The 16,865-nt window shown below is 39.3% G+C and overlaps 1 protein-coding gene across 1 annotated transcript in view; it reads right to left on the bottom strand.

Moving 5' to 3' along the window:
• Positions 1-16,865, bottom strand: part of Ace2 (angiotensin converting enzyme 2) — a 49,700-nt gene that overhangs the window by 15,213 nt on the left and 17,622 nt on the right. Inside the window, exons 5-10 of the mRNA XM_052744753.1 lie at positions 15,133-15,245; positions 13,778-13,883; positions 11,103-11,200; positions 6,685-6,854; positions 3,703-3,929; positions 1,206-1,350 (exon numbers count right to left, since the gene is read on the bottom strand). Of these exons, the coding sequence (XP_052600713.1) occupies positions 1,206-1,350; positions 3,703-3,929; positions 6,685-6,854; positions 11,103-11,200; positions 13,778-13,883; positions 15,133-15,245 (859 nt within the window). The remainder of the gene's footprint in view (positions 1-1,205; positions 1,351-3,702; positions 3,930-6,684; positions 6,855-11,102; positions 11,201-13,777; positions 13,884-15,132; positions 15,246-16,865) is intronic.

The following is a 16,865-nucleotide window of genomic DNA, read 5'->3' on the forward strand; positions in this document are numbered from 1 at the left end:
CTTGGAAAGAAAAGGGAAGCACACATTTGCTGGGAGTAGAGCATCATGAGATGGGAACTCCGAGCTCAGCTAGAGCACTTTCACCTGGCAATAGTATTTATATCGGAACTGGTTGTCAGTTGAAATTAAAAAAAAATTGTAAAAACCAGAAAGCAAAGCCTCTTGTGTGTTTGCCTTATATTACCTTCATTCAACCAAAACGCATCATTGGAAAATAGCTATCTCCTTAAAACATTAAGTTAAAAAAGGTCCACAAAGTCCATTGTATGGCTGTAAGTGTGCCGTGAAAACCCTATCAATTCCTCTCAGACACCGCACCTTCTGTTCTCCTGTCAGAACTTTGTAAAACTGAAGCCTTTTTCTTCAAGCTAATTCCAATGGGTCCTCTTCCATGAAACTTGGCATCCACTTTGCAATGCAGTCAACCCCTTAAGCTCCCTTAGCTTCTGTGTCTTCTTTCAGTAATGCTTTGTTCTCTTGCCTTTTACTGGCATTTATTAGTTATATAAAATAACGGTTCTCGTGACATCTCCTACATGTATGTAATATAATTTGATCATCTTCAATCCCTTCTTGTCATATCCTGCTCTTTCTCACTATTCCCTTTTCTCCACCTCTGAAGCCTCCTGTTTTCATGCATTATCTGTTGTTTTCTTTAATCCTTTGCCATTTCTCTCTCTGTGCTGTGGTTTTTCACCTGCAAACTCGGTACCACCGAGACACGAGCAGTGAGAGAATGAGGCTAGGTCTCAGCTATCTTTGTAGTTCTTGTGAGAAATACTGCGCAGAACGCTAAGGAGAGATTTCATTTCTGATTGACTAATGACCACATGAGCAGTCAATTCATGGATGGATTACTTTGAAGGTCTGACTCCAGGTTGGTTTAAAATAAATTAGCAGGGATTCAAAAGTTAGCCCAGTAGGGAAAAAAGGTAGACAAGCCATATAGGCTTTATTTTTAGACATTGTTTAAAAGGAACATAGTTTTGTCATTTATTACTGTAATTTTGTAGGCAACTACGGTTCTTTGTGGACAGCTTCACTTGTACACAAACATTAGAAACTCCCCTGATGAATTACATCTTTTCCTTTTTTTTTTTCTTTTTGGTTTCTCAAGACATGGTTTCTCTATACAGTTCTGGCTGTCCTGCTCTATAACTAGCCCATGAGGAAACACTTCGTTGATTGCAAATTCATTGACTTACTTCATCTCCCACCACTTTTGCATCCATTGTTCTTTGGGGATTTCACCCGTAAACACCATCCACCTCCACTTCTCTAACATGTAAGTAAATGGGAGCGTCCCAACAATTGTCAGTGCTTGCTTGAGGAGGAAGTTTATTTCTGTTTCTGAAAGTCAAACGGAAAAGGCCAAATATTAAGGTGGGAAATGAAAGCAGAAATTTTGTAAGAGAACTTTCCTAATCTCGAGATACTATTCCTCCTCAAGATAACCTTACTACAGGATGAATAGCTGAGAAATATTGGCAGTGGACATTAATAATGTGTATCTATTTTTCTTCTTAGGTGATGGATCTAAAATAGAAAATAGAATAAAGCCTTGGAATAGAACAAGTAAGTAACAATCCACAAGTTCACTAATCCTTACTTTTTTACTACTTTTAATTGCCTTCCTTAAATATCCCCTTATCGGAGTTGAGTAGGGCAATTTCATCTATTTTCCCAGTCATAGTGTTTATTCTTGAGAGCTTCATGTAGGCGGTGACTGTTAATGTCTCACTGAAGACTGTGTACAGCAGTCTAGTGTCTGCTCTGTAATGCTCTCTGTGAGTCCTTAGTAAATAAGCAAACATTAAACAGATGTGGTGAATCCTTGGAAACTAGGATGGGGAGGTTTTTCAAAAAACGTTCTTCTTTTGCACAACAGGTTGGCTATATGAAGGACAATAATGTCTTGTGCATTTCAGAAAGAGGTCTATGAGTGGTAGAGTGTTTGCCTAACATGTGTGAGGCCCTCAGTTCCATTTCCAGCACTGAAAAAGAAAGAAAATGAAGCCAGAAAAAAAGATTCTCCAAAGTTTCACTATCAGTTAATGATGTTTGTCGAGATAGGTATGTTTGCTGTAGTGTAAACATCACATGATATATACATGTATCTTAACATCATGTTACTCCATTAGCATGTACAACAGTTATGTGTTTATATATTAGCTAAAAATAAATTTAAGCCAAAAAATTTAAATGAACATCTCTAGAGGGTATCTTCCACTGGATAATCAAAAGTACAATGTACTTTAAATGGACTGATTTCTTCCTTAGCAAGAATATTAAATGCTTTTATAAGTTATGTGAGTTCATTAGCCTAAAGAGGAAGTACGGCTGGCCTCCAGCACACCACAGAAGATTGCTCAAATGTAAGTGCAGAGGTATTATCTACTCTGTGCATCACTATATGTTTAGGGGGAAAAAATGCCTCACACATGGTAGGTGCTCAACCAATTTGTTTAGAAAAATAAAGAGGCAGGGCACAGTGACTCATGCCTACAATCCATGAACTTGAGAAGCTGAGGTAGAAGGGCTGTTGTGAGTTTCAGGACATCCCTGGCTACAGAGTAAGACCTTGTCTCCAAACAACAAAGTATACACACACCCCAAAAAGAAAACAAGGTCAAGCTGAAGGAAAGGAGGAAAAGATGAAGGAATCTATTTGTTTAACATCATTCATAAATCAAGGCCAGAGCCGAGGAAAGGAGGAATTTTTTCAAGCTAGTGCTTTCATTGTGTGACATCATAAGAAACATACTGGCCAGGCGCACGCCTTTAATCCCAGCACTCGGGAGGCAGAGGCAGGTGGATCTCTGTGAGTTCGAGGCCAGCCTAGTCTACAGAGCGAGATCCAGGACAGCCACCAAAACTGCACAGAGAAACCCTGTCTCAAAACAAAACAAAAACAAAAACAACAACAACAAAAAGAAACATACTGATTTCATCATCTTTGCCTATTCTCAAGGCAAATGTAAAAAAAACATGAAACAAATCATGGTCTGTTGATTAGCATGAATTAATCATATTTTGAAATTAGGAAGCAGGTATGTTTACCATAAACTGCCTTTCCCATGTTACTTTCTTCATTAAAAAGCACCACTAATGAACTATAAACTACTGTATGTGGGTTTATAATGACTATTTCAGAATAACCTTTTCCCACTCTAACATTCTTGGGAGTTGTTTTTAACCTAAAATGACAGCCAAGTGTTTAAAAGCTAGATACTGATTAGCTTCATGACCTTGGACAAAACATTTAAGTTCTTCAGACCATTTCAGCATCTTCAAAAAGTCCACAAGCTTCTATTAGATCTTTTTATTTTTTGAGACAGGTTTTCTCTCTGTAGTTGTGGCTGTCCTGGAACTCACTGTGCAGACCAGGCTGGCCTCGAACTCACAGAGATCGCCTGCCTCTGCCTCCCAAGTCCTGGGATTAAAGGCATGTGACTGCCTGGCTTATTAGATCATTCTTAGAGTCCCAAGATCATTCATTCAGTTATCTCACTTAACTCCTTGTTTAAATATATAAAACCACAAGTTGGCATACTAAAAACAAACTTTTTAACAGTAGCAAGCCCCATATACATTTTTTTTCACCTAGGTGGCATAAAGCAAAACAAGTATTTTCCCATCGGTGATAATAAATACCTCTCCTCATATCAGATTACCCCCAAAACAAGCCAAAGGAGAATGTACCACTATCTTCATGAAAATCGGACGGCAGAAGACCAATGGATTTCAGATGCTCGGGTGTAGCTGCAGAAAGTGACATGATTTCCCCAACAGCTTCATGGAACCCTTCATTGGCTCCATTTCTTAGCAGGAAAGGTTGTGTGGCATAAGCCATGTCGTATTGGATGTGTCCCATCTCATGGTGTGCTGTCAGGAAGTTGTCCATTGTGACCTTTGTACACATCTTAATTCTGCATAAAAATGGGCAAGATTAAAATGAATCTTAGTTTCCTTTAATCACTGTAGCGGAGTTTTGTGGGGGCTGGGCGACATGAAGATTTAGTCATCATTGAATTTTTACTATTTGCCCCTTATGAACCAGTTACTCAATATAAAGTGAGGGGTATCCTAAATCCTATTCTCATGCTTATACACTAATAGAAAGGGTGATAAGCAGAGCTCTCTGCTACATAATTCTGAAGTGAGTAGTGTGTAAGTGATTGATGAAAGTGGCCTAGTGCACAACAATAAGTGAATACAGGCACAGTCTTCTAGAAGCACCATGTATAGCTAGGACTGAGAAGGGGCTAGACATTTAGACCTGCGTATCATTACAATGTAAATCATGAAGGTAGACATGATGGCCCAAGAAGCAGGAGCAGGGTAGCAAGAAAGAGGACCAAAGACAAAGCTGTAGGAGGTCCGAGTACCTAAGATTTCGGAAAGCATAGACTCAAGGTGCAGAGAGAAAGTGCTATTAGAGACATCAGAGAAGTCTGGAAGACCATCGCCACACAGAAGGCAATGAGAAATGATGTTTAAAGACAACAGGTAAATGTTGTCTGTGCTGTGACCCAGTGAGAACAGAACTGCATTTGGCAAATATGCAGTGGTCCTTCTCCATTTGACATGCATATGCTCATTCAGATAGGAGTGGATGTTATATTTTAAAAGATTTTCAAATGGATTTTCTTAACAATCTGTTTGTGTGACCCTTGTATACTGGTAAATACTCGTTAGGGACTCCCCACTGTTCAGAATAAGATCAACCTGCTATATCCACCCTAATATGACCACAACTTGCTTTCCTAACTTATTTATCTCGATTCTTTTTTTCAACAGTTATAATTGCTATTATATATTTACTATCTATATTTTTAACTAGGGAACTTATGAATATACTCTTATTTTTTAGCCTCACTGGAGGATTTGGACTGATCCCCTACAGCCCGATGCCTGTTTTTATAAAGCTTAATTGGCACATATCCCCACTCATTTGTTTATGGATTATCTATGGCTGTTTTCATGCTACAATTACAGAGTTGTGTTAGCATTCAGGCATCTGTACTGGCCTGCCCTTAGGGTCCTGACGGGATGTATCCTCAGCTGCAGCCACTAAGGGCGCCCCCTGTGCGCATTCGCTACATTTCCTTATAAAAGGTGCTTTCGTCCTCAGGGACCAGTCTCTACCCCCTTCTTTGCCCCTTCTCTCCCTTCCCCTCAATAAACCTGTCATGTGGGTCCTGTTGTACGGTGTGACTCCTTCCCACCATTTTAAAAATACAACAAGTTGTCTATTGCAACAGGGGTTTTCTTTGGGGCGGGGGGTGTCGAGACAGGGTTTCTCTGTGTAACAGTTCTGGCTGTCTTGGAACTCACTCTGTAGACTAGACTGGCCTCGAACTCACAGAGATCCTTTTGCCTCTGCCTCCTGAGTGCTGGGATTAAGGCTTAAAAGTGTATGCCATCACACCTAGCTGCAACAGAGGTTTTCAAAGCCCACTCCTTACTATTTTCATAGGAAAAGACTACTGGCCTCTACTCTAATGGGTGTTGGTGGGACCAGACCTCATTCCTCAAGTAGATCTACTATCCCTCAGATGCCTGAGTGATATCTATCAAAAACTGATTTCACTTCTTTGACCAAGTGGGATGTGCCTCGAAGAGAGTCTTTCTTAATACTTCAGAGCAATCTACAACTCATAGCTGACTAACACAGGGTAGATATAAAGGCCAGCCCCTTGCCTCAAGGTGTGACCAATTCTGATTCAAATCAGACTTCAGAATGATTCATGAGATCAGGCTGGACCCAGGTCTCCATCACAGATTGCATCCTTATCTGCTTTGCCTATCTGAACCTGTTCCATCACTTGACTTTTCCTGAGAGGTCTCTCCTTATATAAATTGCCAGTTCAAGCCAGGGAATGGAGCCAAGACACAAACTTGCAACCTGGGCCTTAGTGTTCTGTTTCATAGATAAGGAAACTGAAAGCCAAGATTACTTGGCTCAAGGTTGCCTGATCATGAAGTGACGCACCTTGGATTCCACAGCCTATGCTCATTCTGCCCCATCACAGACTCCCAGACTATCCTGAACAGTTTTCTGTTCTAGTCTAAACTTGCTGACTTTCAGCATCAACACCAGGTCCTGCCTCTCTGCACCTGATCCCTCTGTTCTTCCAACCTGCTGTCCTCCCAGGTGTCGATCCAACCTCTTCTTGCACTTCAAGCTCCATTCCTAAGCCACCCACAGAGTCCCTGTCTGACCCGAACTCCTAGTCCAGGAGTTGCCATTCTCCAATCCCAATTCCTAGCAAAGTATTCCCTGTGTCTCTCTTACAGCATGTACCATTTTCTCCCTTTTATTGCAGCTTGTTATTCACTCGTCCTGTCTCACAAGAGTGAGGGACAGAGGGGAAGATCAATGTGTGAGTCATATGTTCATCTGTCATAGTTCTCAGCACCAAATCTTTCCTAACATGGGTGCCACCAACCCTGTGACCGTGATACGCTAATGAACATGCAAATTTTCAGGTAAGGTATGGTCTTAAAAGTGCCATTCGGGACCTGTGAACCTTCTTATTTTCCCAGGTGAGACAAATGTACTCTTGTGGACTCCCAGCTTTAGTTTGCAGATCCTTAAATCACATGCTCAAAGAAGCATATGGAATCCTGTCTTTATTGTTTCCCATTTAGTATCTGCACTACAAGAATCAGCCCAATTACCTGAAGTCTCCTTTCCCCAGGTCCCAAGCTGTGGGGTGGCAGACCACTTTCCGGTCATCTCCTGGATCAACCAGCATGGAGTTTTCCCAGAATCCTTGAGTCATATGAGGAAGGCCAACAGAAACAAAGAACTTCTCTGCCTCTTTAAATATCCTTTCTGCATCCCAGCCCTGAGGAAGAAAAAAAGAAGAACAATATTGAATTCCTGTACTATAATAGAAATTCTTCCTATAGGACATGTATGTTGGCATAACTTTTGCAACAGACAGCTGGGCTTTTGGATGTTTATCATCGGCCTCCACAGTGCTGCCTCTAGGGAATTCACCTAGGAAATGATCAAAACTTGTGTCAAAGAGTTACATTGAGTATGATTTTGTATAAGCAAAGAGGAAAGAGTCATCAGAATGAGTAAGCAGTATGATTTTGTATAAGCAAAGAGGAAAGAGTCATCAGAATGAGCAAGCAATGAGACTTTTGTAGAATGGAAATTGTGCAGCCACAAAACTATATACAAAGAAATTGTATGGACGTTATAAAGCAGAATGAAATAAGTGAAAAAATAAAAGAAATCATTTAGTTGGTATCAACCTTAATGAAGAAAAAGATACAGGAAACTATTAACAAATTGAATTATCTGTGAGGTGCTTTTTTGTTTTCTTTTGTTTTGTCCTTATTCTTGGGTTTTGGTTTGTGGACTCTCCCCTCCCCTAGTGCTGTGAAACAATCCAAGGGCTTTACATATATGTTAGACAAATAGTCTACCTTCAAGCTACATTCCTGATCATTTTTCTTTATATTCCAATACAAACAAAAAATAACGATCCATTTGCTAAAGACTATTTAACTCAAGGCAACAGTCATTGATTGAACTCCTTTAGGGGTCAAAACATGTTAGGCTCAGTGAAAGAAATGAACAATATAGTAGACATGAAGGCATAGGCATTTGGAACCAAAAAGCCAGATGTGGCCTAGAAGCCAATGAGTATCTGAGCGTCTGAATGCCCAAAATGTTTTGAAACTCTACAGAGACAGCCATAGGCATGTACCACCTGACAAATTCTTTCACACCAATGCCTCAGGAGACAACCAAGTCTGCTGAGACAATGAAGCCCACACCAGGCAAACAAAGGATGATTATTTAATGCATGGTGCCATGAATCATTTTTAGTAACAGAAAACTTATTCTGATCTTGAATATCAGTCATGTTTAGTGTTTCTCTATGTCAACCCTAGCAATAAGAAATAGAATATGATTGTATATTATTATCATACTCATTATTAATATTACTGACTCTTAAAGGCTTAATGTCAAAAAATTGGTACTAATTAGTATGTCAATCTTTTAATTTGAATTCATAGTTTACTGATACACAAGAACAGAAATGTAACACATGGGTATAATGTGTGTTTTCATTATATGTGTGTGTGTGTTGTCTAATATTCAAATTAGAATAGACATATTTGTTTTCCCATTTACCATTTATTTATGGAGAAAATATTCAATTTATTTCTTCAGGCTCATCAAAACTATTCAGTATGTCATCATTATCTACAGTCACTGTACTGTGCAATAGCACATCTAAATTATTACTGTTAACTGATGATAACTTAGTCTCACTCCTTCCCCTCCTTCCCCTCCCTACATGTTTCAGTATCTGGTGACCTCCCTTCACCTTCTCAACTTCCATGAGATCAACTTCAGCACTCCCACATATGAGTGAGATCATATGTACTTGTCTTTGTACATCTGGCTTATTTCACTTAACATAACAACCTCCAGTTCCATCCGTGCTCTCATAAATGACAGGAATTCATTCTTTTATGGCTGAAAAGCATTCCACTGTGTGCAGGTATCATATTTTCTTTAATCTATTCATCTCCATACAGACATTGAGTTTGTTTCCTTTTCTTGAGCATAATGAATAGCATTATAATAAACACAGGAGTATTGTTGGCAATTTAACATACTCATTTCTTTTCCTTTGGATATATACTCAGGAATGAAGTGGCTGGATTATATGGCAGTTGTATTTTGAAGTGGCTGTCTGTTTCTTCTGATGATTGTATCATGTTACATTTCCAAGTCAGTGTGGAAGGGTTCTCTTTACTTCACATCCTCACCAGCACTCAGTAGGTTGTTTTTTGTGTTTTGGTTTTTTGTTGTTGTTCGTTTCATTTTGGTTTTTTTCTTTTTTAAATAGCCATTTTTACTGGAGGAAAGTCATCTTACATTTTGGTTTTGGATTTCATTTTCATGATTGTTAATGGCATTGAGCATTTTTATAGAACAATTAACTATTTATATACCTTCTGTCAAGAAATATCTATTGAGGAACAATGCTCATGCCTTAGTCAGGTTATATGGAGTTTTGCTATTGTGTTTCTTGTACATTCTAGACATTAACTCTCATCGCATGTACATGTTTTAAATTCTTTCTTGTGTTCTAAATATTGTTTTCTCTTGTTTCCTTTGCTGTGCAGAAGCTTTTTACTTTCGTGTTTGTCTACATTAGCTTTTGATTCCTGTGCTTTGGGGGTCTTGCTCAAAACTTCTTTACCTATTCCAATGTCTGTAATCATTTCCCCTGTTTCATAGTCTCAAGTCTTACAACTAGCTCTTTCACCCATTTGGGTTGATTTTTGGAACTGGTAAGAGACAAAGTTCCTATATGGTTCTTCTCCATGTGGACATCTAATTTTCACAGAATTGAATAATTATTGAATAGACTGTCCTTGCTCTAATGTATGTTCTTAGCACCTTTGTTAAATATTGGTTGGGTACAAATGTGTGAGTTTGCTTCTAGACTTTCTATTCTGTTCTAGTGGTCCATATATATATATATATATATATATATATATATATATGTATATGTATATGTATATATATATATATATTTTTTTTTTTTGGTTTTTTGAGACAGAGTTTCTCTGTGTAGCTTTACGCCTTTCCTGGAACTCACTTGGTAGCCCAGGCTGGCCTCGAACTCACAGAGATCTGCCTGGTTCTGCCTCCTGAGTGCTGGGATTAAAAATGGGCACCACCACCGCCCAGCTGTCTGTTTTCAATGATTCTGCTTTGTACCATGTTTTGAAGTCAGAGACTGTAATGCCTCTTGCTTTGCTCTTTGTGTTCAAGTTTGTTTTGGTTCTTAGGGGCAGGAGCTTGCTATGGCATATACATTTCAAGACTGTTTTTAAATACAATATTCTGAAGCTGAATGAACAAAACAGCACAGACTGGTAAGCATAGTCAATATTTCTTGAATGGCAAGTGAATAAAAAAAACAGAGGTGGACAGGAAACTTTAGCAGTTTTGAATTGAGTAAGGAGTTGCCTCCAACTATCTTTGTGCCATCAGGTTAATCGTTCCTCTAAATATGTTGTGTCTCTTTTTTTTTTTTCAGAGCTGAGGACCGAACCCAGGGCCTTGAGCTTGCTAGGCAAGCGCTCTACCACTGAGCTAAATCCCCAACCCCTCTGTTGTGTCTCTTACAGCATGGAGCTCTCATGGTGGCTCTTCTGACACTTGAGAGTTAACATTGGAAAAGCAGCAACTGTGTAGTCAGTTTAGAAGGCAGCTATGCTCACCACTATACAATACACATGAAGCCTCTTGGGAAAGGAGAAATGTTGATATCATAATGACCATCTGCTGTGACTCAATGACAGAATGGATCTAGAACAGCTGCACAAGTTGAGGGCTTGAAGCTTTGGGGTTTTATTCTACCATGAACTCTCCCCAGGAGTATGTTACATATGTGAAGGTCATCATTGCATTACTACTTACAGTTGTAAAGGGATTTTCAAGCAAATATTCAGCAAGTGTACATAGTTAATTATTGTGTGACCATCTGAGGCCATTTTAGAGGCAAATGGAAATGTGTTCATTCATTCTAATAAGAAATGTAGAACTTAATTAAATTAAAAAATCCATCTAAAATTCTAATATAATGTCATTGATGGAAGAGAACACAATTTAAATAATTATGCCAAGATGGTAGAAAGGGGGTGGTTTAAAGGATTATTGTAATATTTCAACAGCGATGACTTTTAATATCCAAAATAAGATGTTCCTGTTCATTAGTATTCATAGAGATTACAGACTGATTACTTAGCAACAATTAACTTTGAAAAGTGTGATGCCAACCAGCTAATAAATCCATATCTTATTGCTTAAAGAAAAAAAAAAGGTCATCTTAATTTTGATTGCCTCTCAACAAGATAAATAGAGGTTCTGTTATTGAAGGTACTTGAGATCATTCACATTATAAACTACTTTTTCACAAAAATACATAGGAAATAAATTTAACTTAGCTTGGATCTTTATCAACATGATTTCACATACAAGATCAGAACAGAAAGATGCAGAAATGAAAAATGCCCTTGAAACTTCATGTTTTAAGACTTCTTTTTCCTACCTGCTTCAACATTGCATCAGTAACATCTATGTTTGGTTTCTGTCCAAAGGGAACTGTTAAGGGGTACAGATTTGTCCAAAATCTACCCCACATGTCACCTGTTTACAAAAAGAATACATTAATATTTGACAAGAGCAACAGAAATACAGATCCAATCTTTCACAGTGCATGAGGTTGGCTGGGCAAGGCAGCCACTCAGTATTTCTAAACAGTCTAGATTCTGCATTCCCTTTTCACTACTCCTGTTTCTCCTTTTGGTCCTTCTCTTATATTAACTTTGCAACATTTTCTTTATCACCTGTAACATACGAAGTATACAAGAGATTATGTGGTTAGGCAAAGCGTGTTAGGGGATCCTCACTGCTTCTCCTATTATGAATTATTACTGGAAGACACAATTAAAACTGGACATGGTGGTGCAAGCCAGTAAGCTCAGGACTTGGGAGTCTAAGAGAGGAGGATCTCAAGTTCAAGGTCAGCCTGGGTTGCACGGCACGTTCCAGTCTAGTCAGGACTACATGGCGAGATCTTTTCTCAAAAAAAGCAGAACAAAATAAAACATATGGAACACCATAGCTACTACACATTAGGTTTATAAAAAGCCACCATGTACTCAACAAAATACTGCTTATGAAACTGTTAGTAATGCCTAGTACACATCCAAAAAAGGATCAGGTAAGATCATGATTCAAAAGGTTCTATTAACTAAAACTGATACCTAAGTTTTACTTTTAATACCATAATAGCACACTTAACTAGGTAACTGAGCATCTCCAACAGTGTGAAGTTGAATTCAAGGCCAGAGATCATAAAAAAGAAGATGGATCCAGAAAAAGATGCACTGTAATAGCAAGAGACCAGAACCCTGGCACTAAAAATATGGGGCAACACAATTACATGAAGAGTACTCCAGTGAACTCGTTTATTAACAAATAATAATTATTAGTGTGTGTGTGTGTGTGTGTGTGTGTGTGTGTGTGTGTGTGTGTGCTTGTGTGTGATGTGCATGGGCATGGACATGCATATACCACAGCCCACCTGTGGACAATTGTCAGAGGACAATTTCAGCAGTTGATCCTCTCCTTCTATCACGGGTTCCGCAGATCAAACCCACATCAACAGGTTTGCATGGCAAACACTTTTACCTGCCATGCCATCTTGCCAGTCCTGGTGGATTTTTTTTTTTTAAAGATTGAATTGAGTAGAGATAAAAGTGAACTCCTATACTTAAATGTATAAGTACTTACCACAAAAATGAAATCCAGTACATAGTAAAAGACCAAAAATGGCCCAAGAAGCAGCCTGATATGACTTCTAAAACAGGTAAGACCTTCAGCTGCTGATAAAAATAATAGTGTCTAGACCCCTTTAGGGTCGCATATCAGATATTCACATTATGATTCATAACAATAGCAAAATTACTGTTATGAGGTAACAATGAAAATAATTTTTATGGCTGCGGGTCACCACAACATGAGGAGCTGTATTAAAGGTTCACAGCGTTAAGAAGGTTGAGAACCACTGCTCTAGAGGAAAGCCATGCATGGTACTATTTTCACCTCCGTGTTAGTTAAACCTCGTCTGGAATAGTTGTTCATTTCTGAGTACGGCAACTGAAGAGGGTGACAGATAAAGTACTACCAAATGGAAAGAACTAGAGTACTGGGATCTTAAGGAATGGTTAAATATCTGTGTAATATATTGAACTTGAAGAAAGGAAAACAGTACATACATGATAATAGCCATAATCATCAGTAAACTGTGGTGAAGATAGACTTGTGTGCCAGGTAGTAGTATGTTTTATATGATAGTTGTTCACATATGTCTAGAAGGTCATCTTGTAAGGTAAGAATTGGCACATTTTGAGTCATGTTATGCATGGAAATAGAGTAATGAACAGAAGGCACTAGAGAAGTGCTGGTTTGGATCGCTATAAAACAAAACTTTCATGTAGTTGGTACCAAGCAACATCCACTTGGAAGGAAGAATGAACCTACCTTGGTAGGAAGAAAGAGCTCACCACACCAGACGGGTTTAAGCAAACACTAAATTACTGACTAACACCTGCCAGGGACATCATAGAGAAGATTTCTATGTTGTGTTAAAGTTAAAGATTCCCAAAGTTCGTTTATTCACATTCTCTCCTATCTATGGAGAATATTAAGTATGCATGGCAGGAAATTTTCAGGTATTTCTATTTTACTTGGTCTTGGCAGCTGGGGTACAAGAGGATGGCCGATCTCGTTCATTAATTACACATATGTGATTCCAAATAGAGTACTTTCAGCAAGATTTATTGGCCCAGTCTCGAAGGAACTCGTGAAGCTTTCCCTTAGGCAGTATCTTCATCTGGACACATCTCTCTCCTGCCGTCTTCAGCCCACGGAGCTGTCTCCCTCTGACCACACAATACTGAAATCCCACGCTTAGTCAACCGACTAGGAGAATCGACTTTAGAGACTAGATTCGTCTTAAACAGAATAGATTAGCTAGAGAATGGTTTTAAATGGACTCTCTGCTGGAATTCTGCTTTTAAAAAATGTTTCTGTAATGACAGTAATGTTCTTTACAAACATCCTCAAAGGCTTTAGATTGAGCCTCCCTCCAAAAGACAGCTTTAGTCATGGAAATAATTAAAAGGATAAAGAGCACAAAGAACCCCTGTAGTTCCTTACCAAGCAAATGAGCAGGGAGGCATCCAGTAGGATTGATGTAGGAAGGGTAAGTATCCATCAACTTCGTTCTCACATAGGCATGAAGATGTTCGTATAACGGTTTAATCTGCAAAGCCCAGGAAGAAAGTTTAAGACCAAAACTACCCAACTTCAGTTTCCAATGCCCAACTCTAGAAATAAGAGCTTCTTCGTACAGGACAGTTTCTTCTCTTCTCAAATATTCTGGAGAGTTTGAGAGCATTCCTTCTTCACAGATATTGACTCTGACTAGCCCCGCTGAATAAATCAACATGAGCACTTGGAGGATTGCAAGGCCCCAGAGGAAAGCTGATGCCAAAAAAGTCATTTTAAGATGCTTTTAAGATGCTACTGACTTCTTTTGTCCTAGGACTCTTGAGAGAGAGAGAGAGAGAGAGAGAGAGAGAGAGAGAGAGAGAGAGAGAGAGAGAGAGAGAGAGAGAGAGAGAGGAGGGAGGGAGGGAGGGAGGGAGGGAGGGAGGAAGGAAGGAAGGAAGGAAGGAAGGAAGGAAGGAAGGAAGGAAGGAAAAAAGAGAAGAAAAAACTTCCTTAGTCAAAGACTGAGGAATTAATAGCCCCAAGAGTTCCAAGGAAGGAAAGTCTCTGGTCTTTCTGCTAACAAAAGAGGAAGACTAGACTGACTGCGGGAAGCTCACATCACAAAGACCTTTCCTTCTTACAGCCTTTCCATTGGTAGTTACTGGTCAGTGAGTAAAGGAGAGGAAAGCACTGTAGCTCTGATCGTTTGTAGAGCTGCCCAGTTTTCCTAAAAATATTCTCCAAGGGCTGAGGATGTAGTTCAGTTAGTTCAGTGCTTGACTAGAATGCACCAAAGGTCTGAGTTCAATCCCCAGCCCTGCATAAATTGGACATGGTGTTGCACAGCTGTAATTCCAACTCAGGAGGTGAAGGCAGAAGGGATCAGGAGTTCAAGGTCATGCTAAGCTTCACTGAAAGTTAGAGGCCAGCCTGGGATGTGTGAAACCCTGTCTCAAAAAAGAAATCTTTACAAACTCTAATATGCTATAATTCTGTAAGAGCTGGGAATGGCCAATTGGCATGTTAAAAACAATAGCCCTCATTCGGCATGGTGGCACATGCCTTTCATCCTAGCATTTGGGAGGCAGAAGCAGGTGGATCTCTGTAAGTTCGAGACCAGCCTGATCTACATAGTGAGTTCAAGGAGAGCCAGGGCTACCCAGTGAGTTTTGGGACAGCTAGGGATATATAGAGAGACCTTGTCTCAAAAAACAAAATAAAACAAAACTAAAAACAATAGCTTTTGGCTATTGGCTGTTGTGGTCCCTGCTTGTTTATTGCCCTGCAGTTCTTGTTACCTCTTGGAAGATTCGTTCCACATCTTCAATCAACTGGTTGCGGTTATAGTTGTAGCCTTCTGCTCCCTCTGCTTCATAATCCCCTCGCCAGTAATCTCCATAATCTTTATAATCTGTTTTTTTAAAGAGAAAGAGGGGAGTATTAAAGAAATAAAAACAGGGAAATGCAGTTTACATAGATTAGTCTTGATGGGAGTCTAAAAAATATATTAAGGATTATCACATTTTTGTTGCCCTTCTACATGTCAACTCAAAAGAATACAAATGAAAGACAAGACTTGCTAATTAAGTCAAGCAGTTGTTCCTCAGGAGTTTAAATAGATTGTCTGGTTTAATAAACACAGAAACCATTCAATATTGTGACCATTCTAAAGCCCATTGTGCTGACTTACAACCTGTGCTTTTTAAATATATTCTATTAATTCCTTGAAAATTTCACATGATGTATTTTATCATATCCACCCCCTACTCCTTTCCCTAACTTATCCCAGATCCAAGGCTCAGAAGCCACTTCAGAAGAATGGGCAGAAGTACATTCTATGAGCCAGAGGTCAAGGAGAACCCAAGTGAAATCATGACTTCTGTACATGACAGGGCTTTGAACTCATGAACTCATGGCAGCCGTGGTTGTCTGCACAGACCTGTATAACCTCTGGCTTTTTGGAAATAAAATTTAGTGTGTATTTTTCAGGTCATACAACATGATGTTACGATACATATGTAGTAAAATGCTTATTATAGGGACACAAATTAACATCTCACATAGTTACCCATTTTTTGCCTTGACAAGAGCAAAGATAATGTGTTCATTTAGGAAAAGTCCTGAATACCATAGGCTATTTTTCACTGTAGTCCTTATATTGTACAGGTGGTCTTTAGTCTTGCTTGTCCTAACTGTTAGTTCTAAAGCTCTCTTTCCCCCCTCAAAATGGCAGTGCTGGTGACATTGTCCTAAACAGAAGGATTTAGCCAGGTAAACAGGACTGTTACCAGGTAAACAAGCCTAAGGGCAGTTTCTGTTTACCAGAGAAGCAGATCTCCTAAAGGAGTTCCTGTTTGTCGGGGACCACTCTTAATCTTCCAGGAACCCCCTCTTAGCCTTCCCCCAAATGTCATCCACCTTGGGCAAGTGCCCCTGCTTCCCAGTCGGTCTCCACAGTCTGTATCAGCTCAGATCCCCACACTGCTGACAGTCTTATAAGATCTCTTTTCCACCACTTTGCTCTTCTCTCTGCTCACAAGCCTAGAGATGGCCTTGGCAGCTTGATCCCCAATAAACCTTTCTTTCTACCCATTGAGTGGTCCTATTCAGTTGTTTCTCCATGCTGTTGTTTATACTATCTATAAACTATAGTTTATGCTATACTATACTTAGAATCCTTTGGCCTATATATTCCCATTTCCTCCCATCACTCTAGCAATGATAATTTTATTATTTTTTGTTTGTTTGTTTGCTTGCTTTTGCAAGACAGGGTTTATCTGTGTAATCTTGGCTGTCCTGGAACTTGCTCTGTAGATCAGGCTGGCCTCGAACTCACAGACATCCACCTGCCTCTGCCTCCCGAGGGCTAGGATTAAAGGCATGCGCCACCACGGCCCAGGGACAATTATATTATTTTTCTATTTAGTTAGTTGGTCCTTTAACTTAAAGATTCTATATTTAAGTCAGATTAAGTATTTTTCTTCCTGTTGTACTTATCTCACTTAGCATACTGCCATCCAGGCCCATCCAT

The sequence above is a fragment of the Peromyscus californicus genome, unplaced genomic scaffold (genome assembly GCF_007827085.1).
Source record: "Peromyscus californicus insignis strain IS unplaced genomic scaffold, ASM782708v3 Scaffold_10__1_contigs__length_136768540, whole genome shotgun sequence".
Lineage (NCBI taxonomy): Eukaryota > Metazoa > Chordata > Mammalia > Rodentia > Cricetidae > Peromyscus > Peromyscus californicus.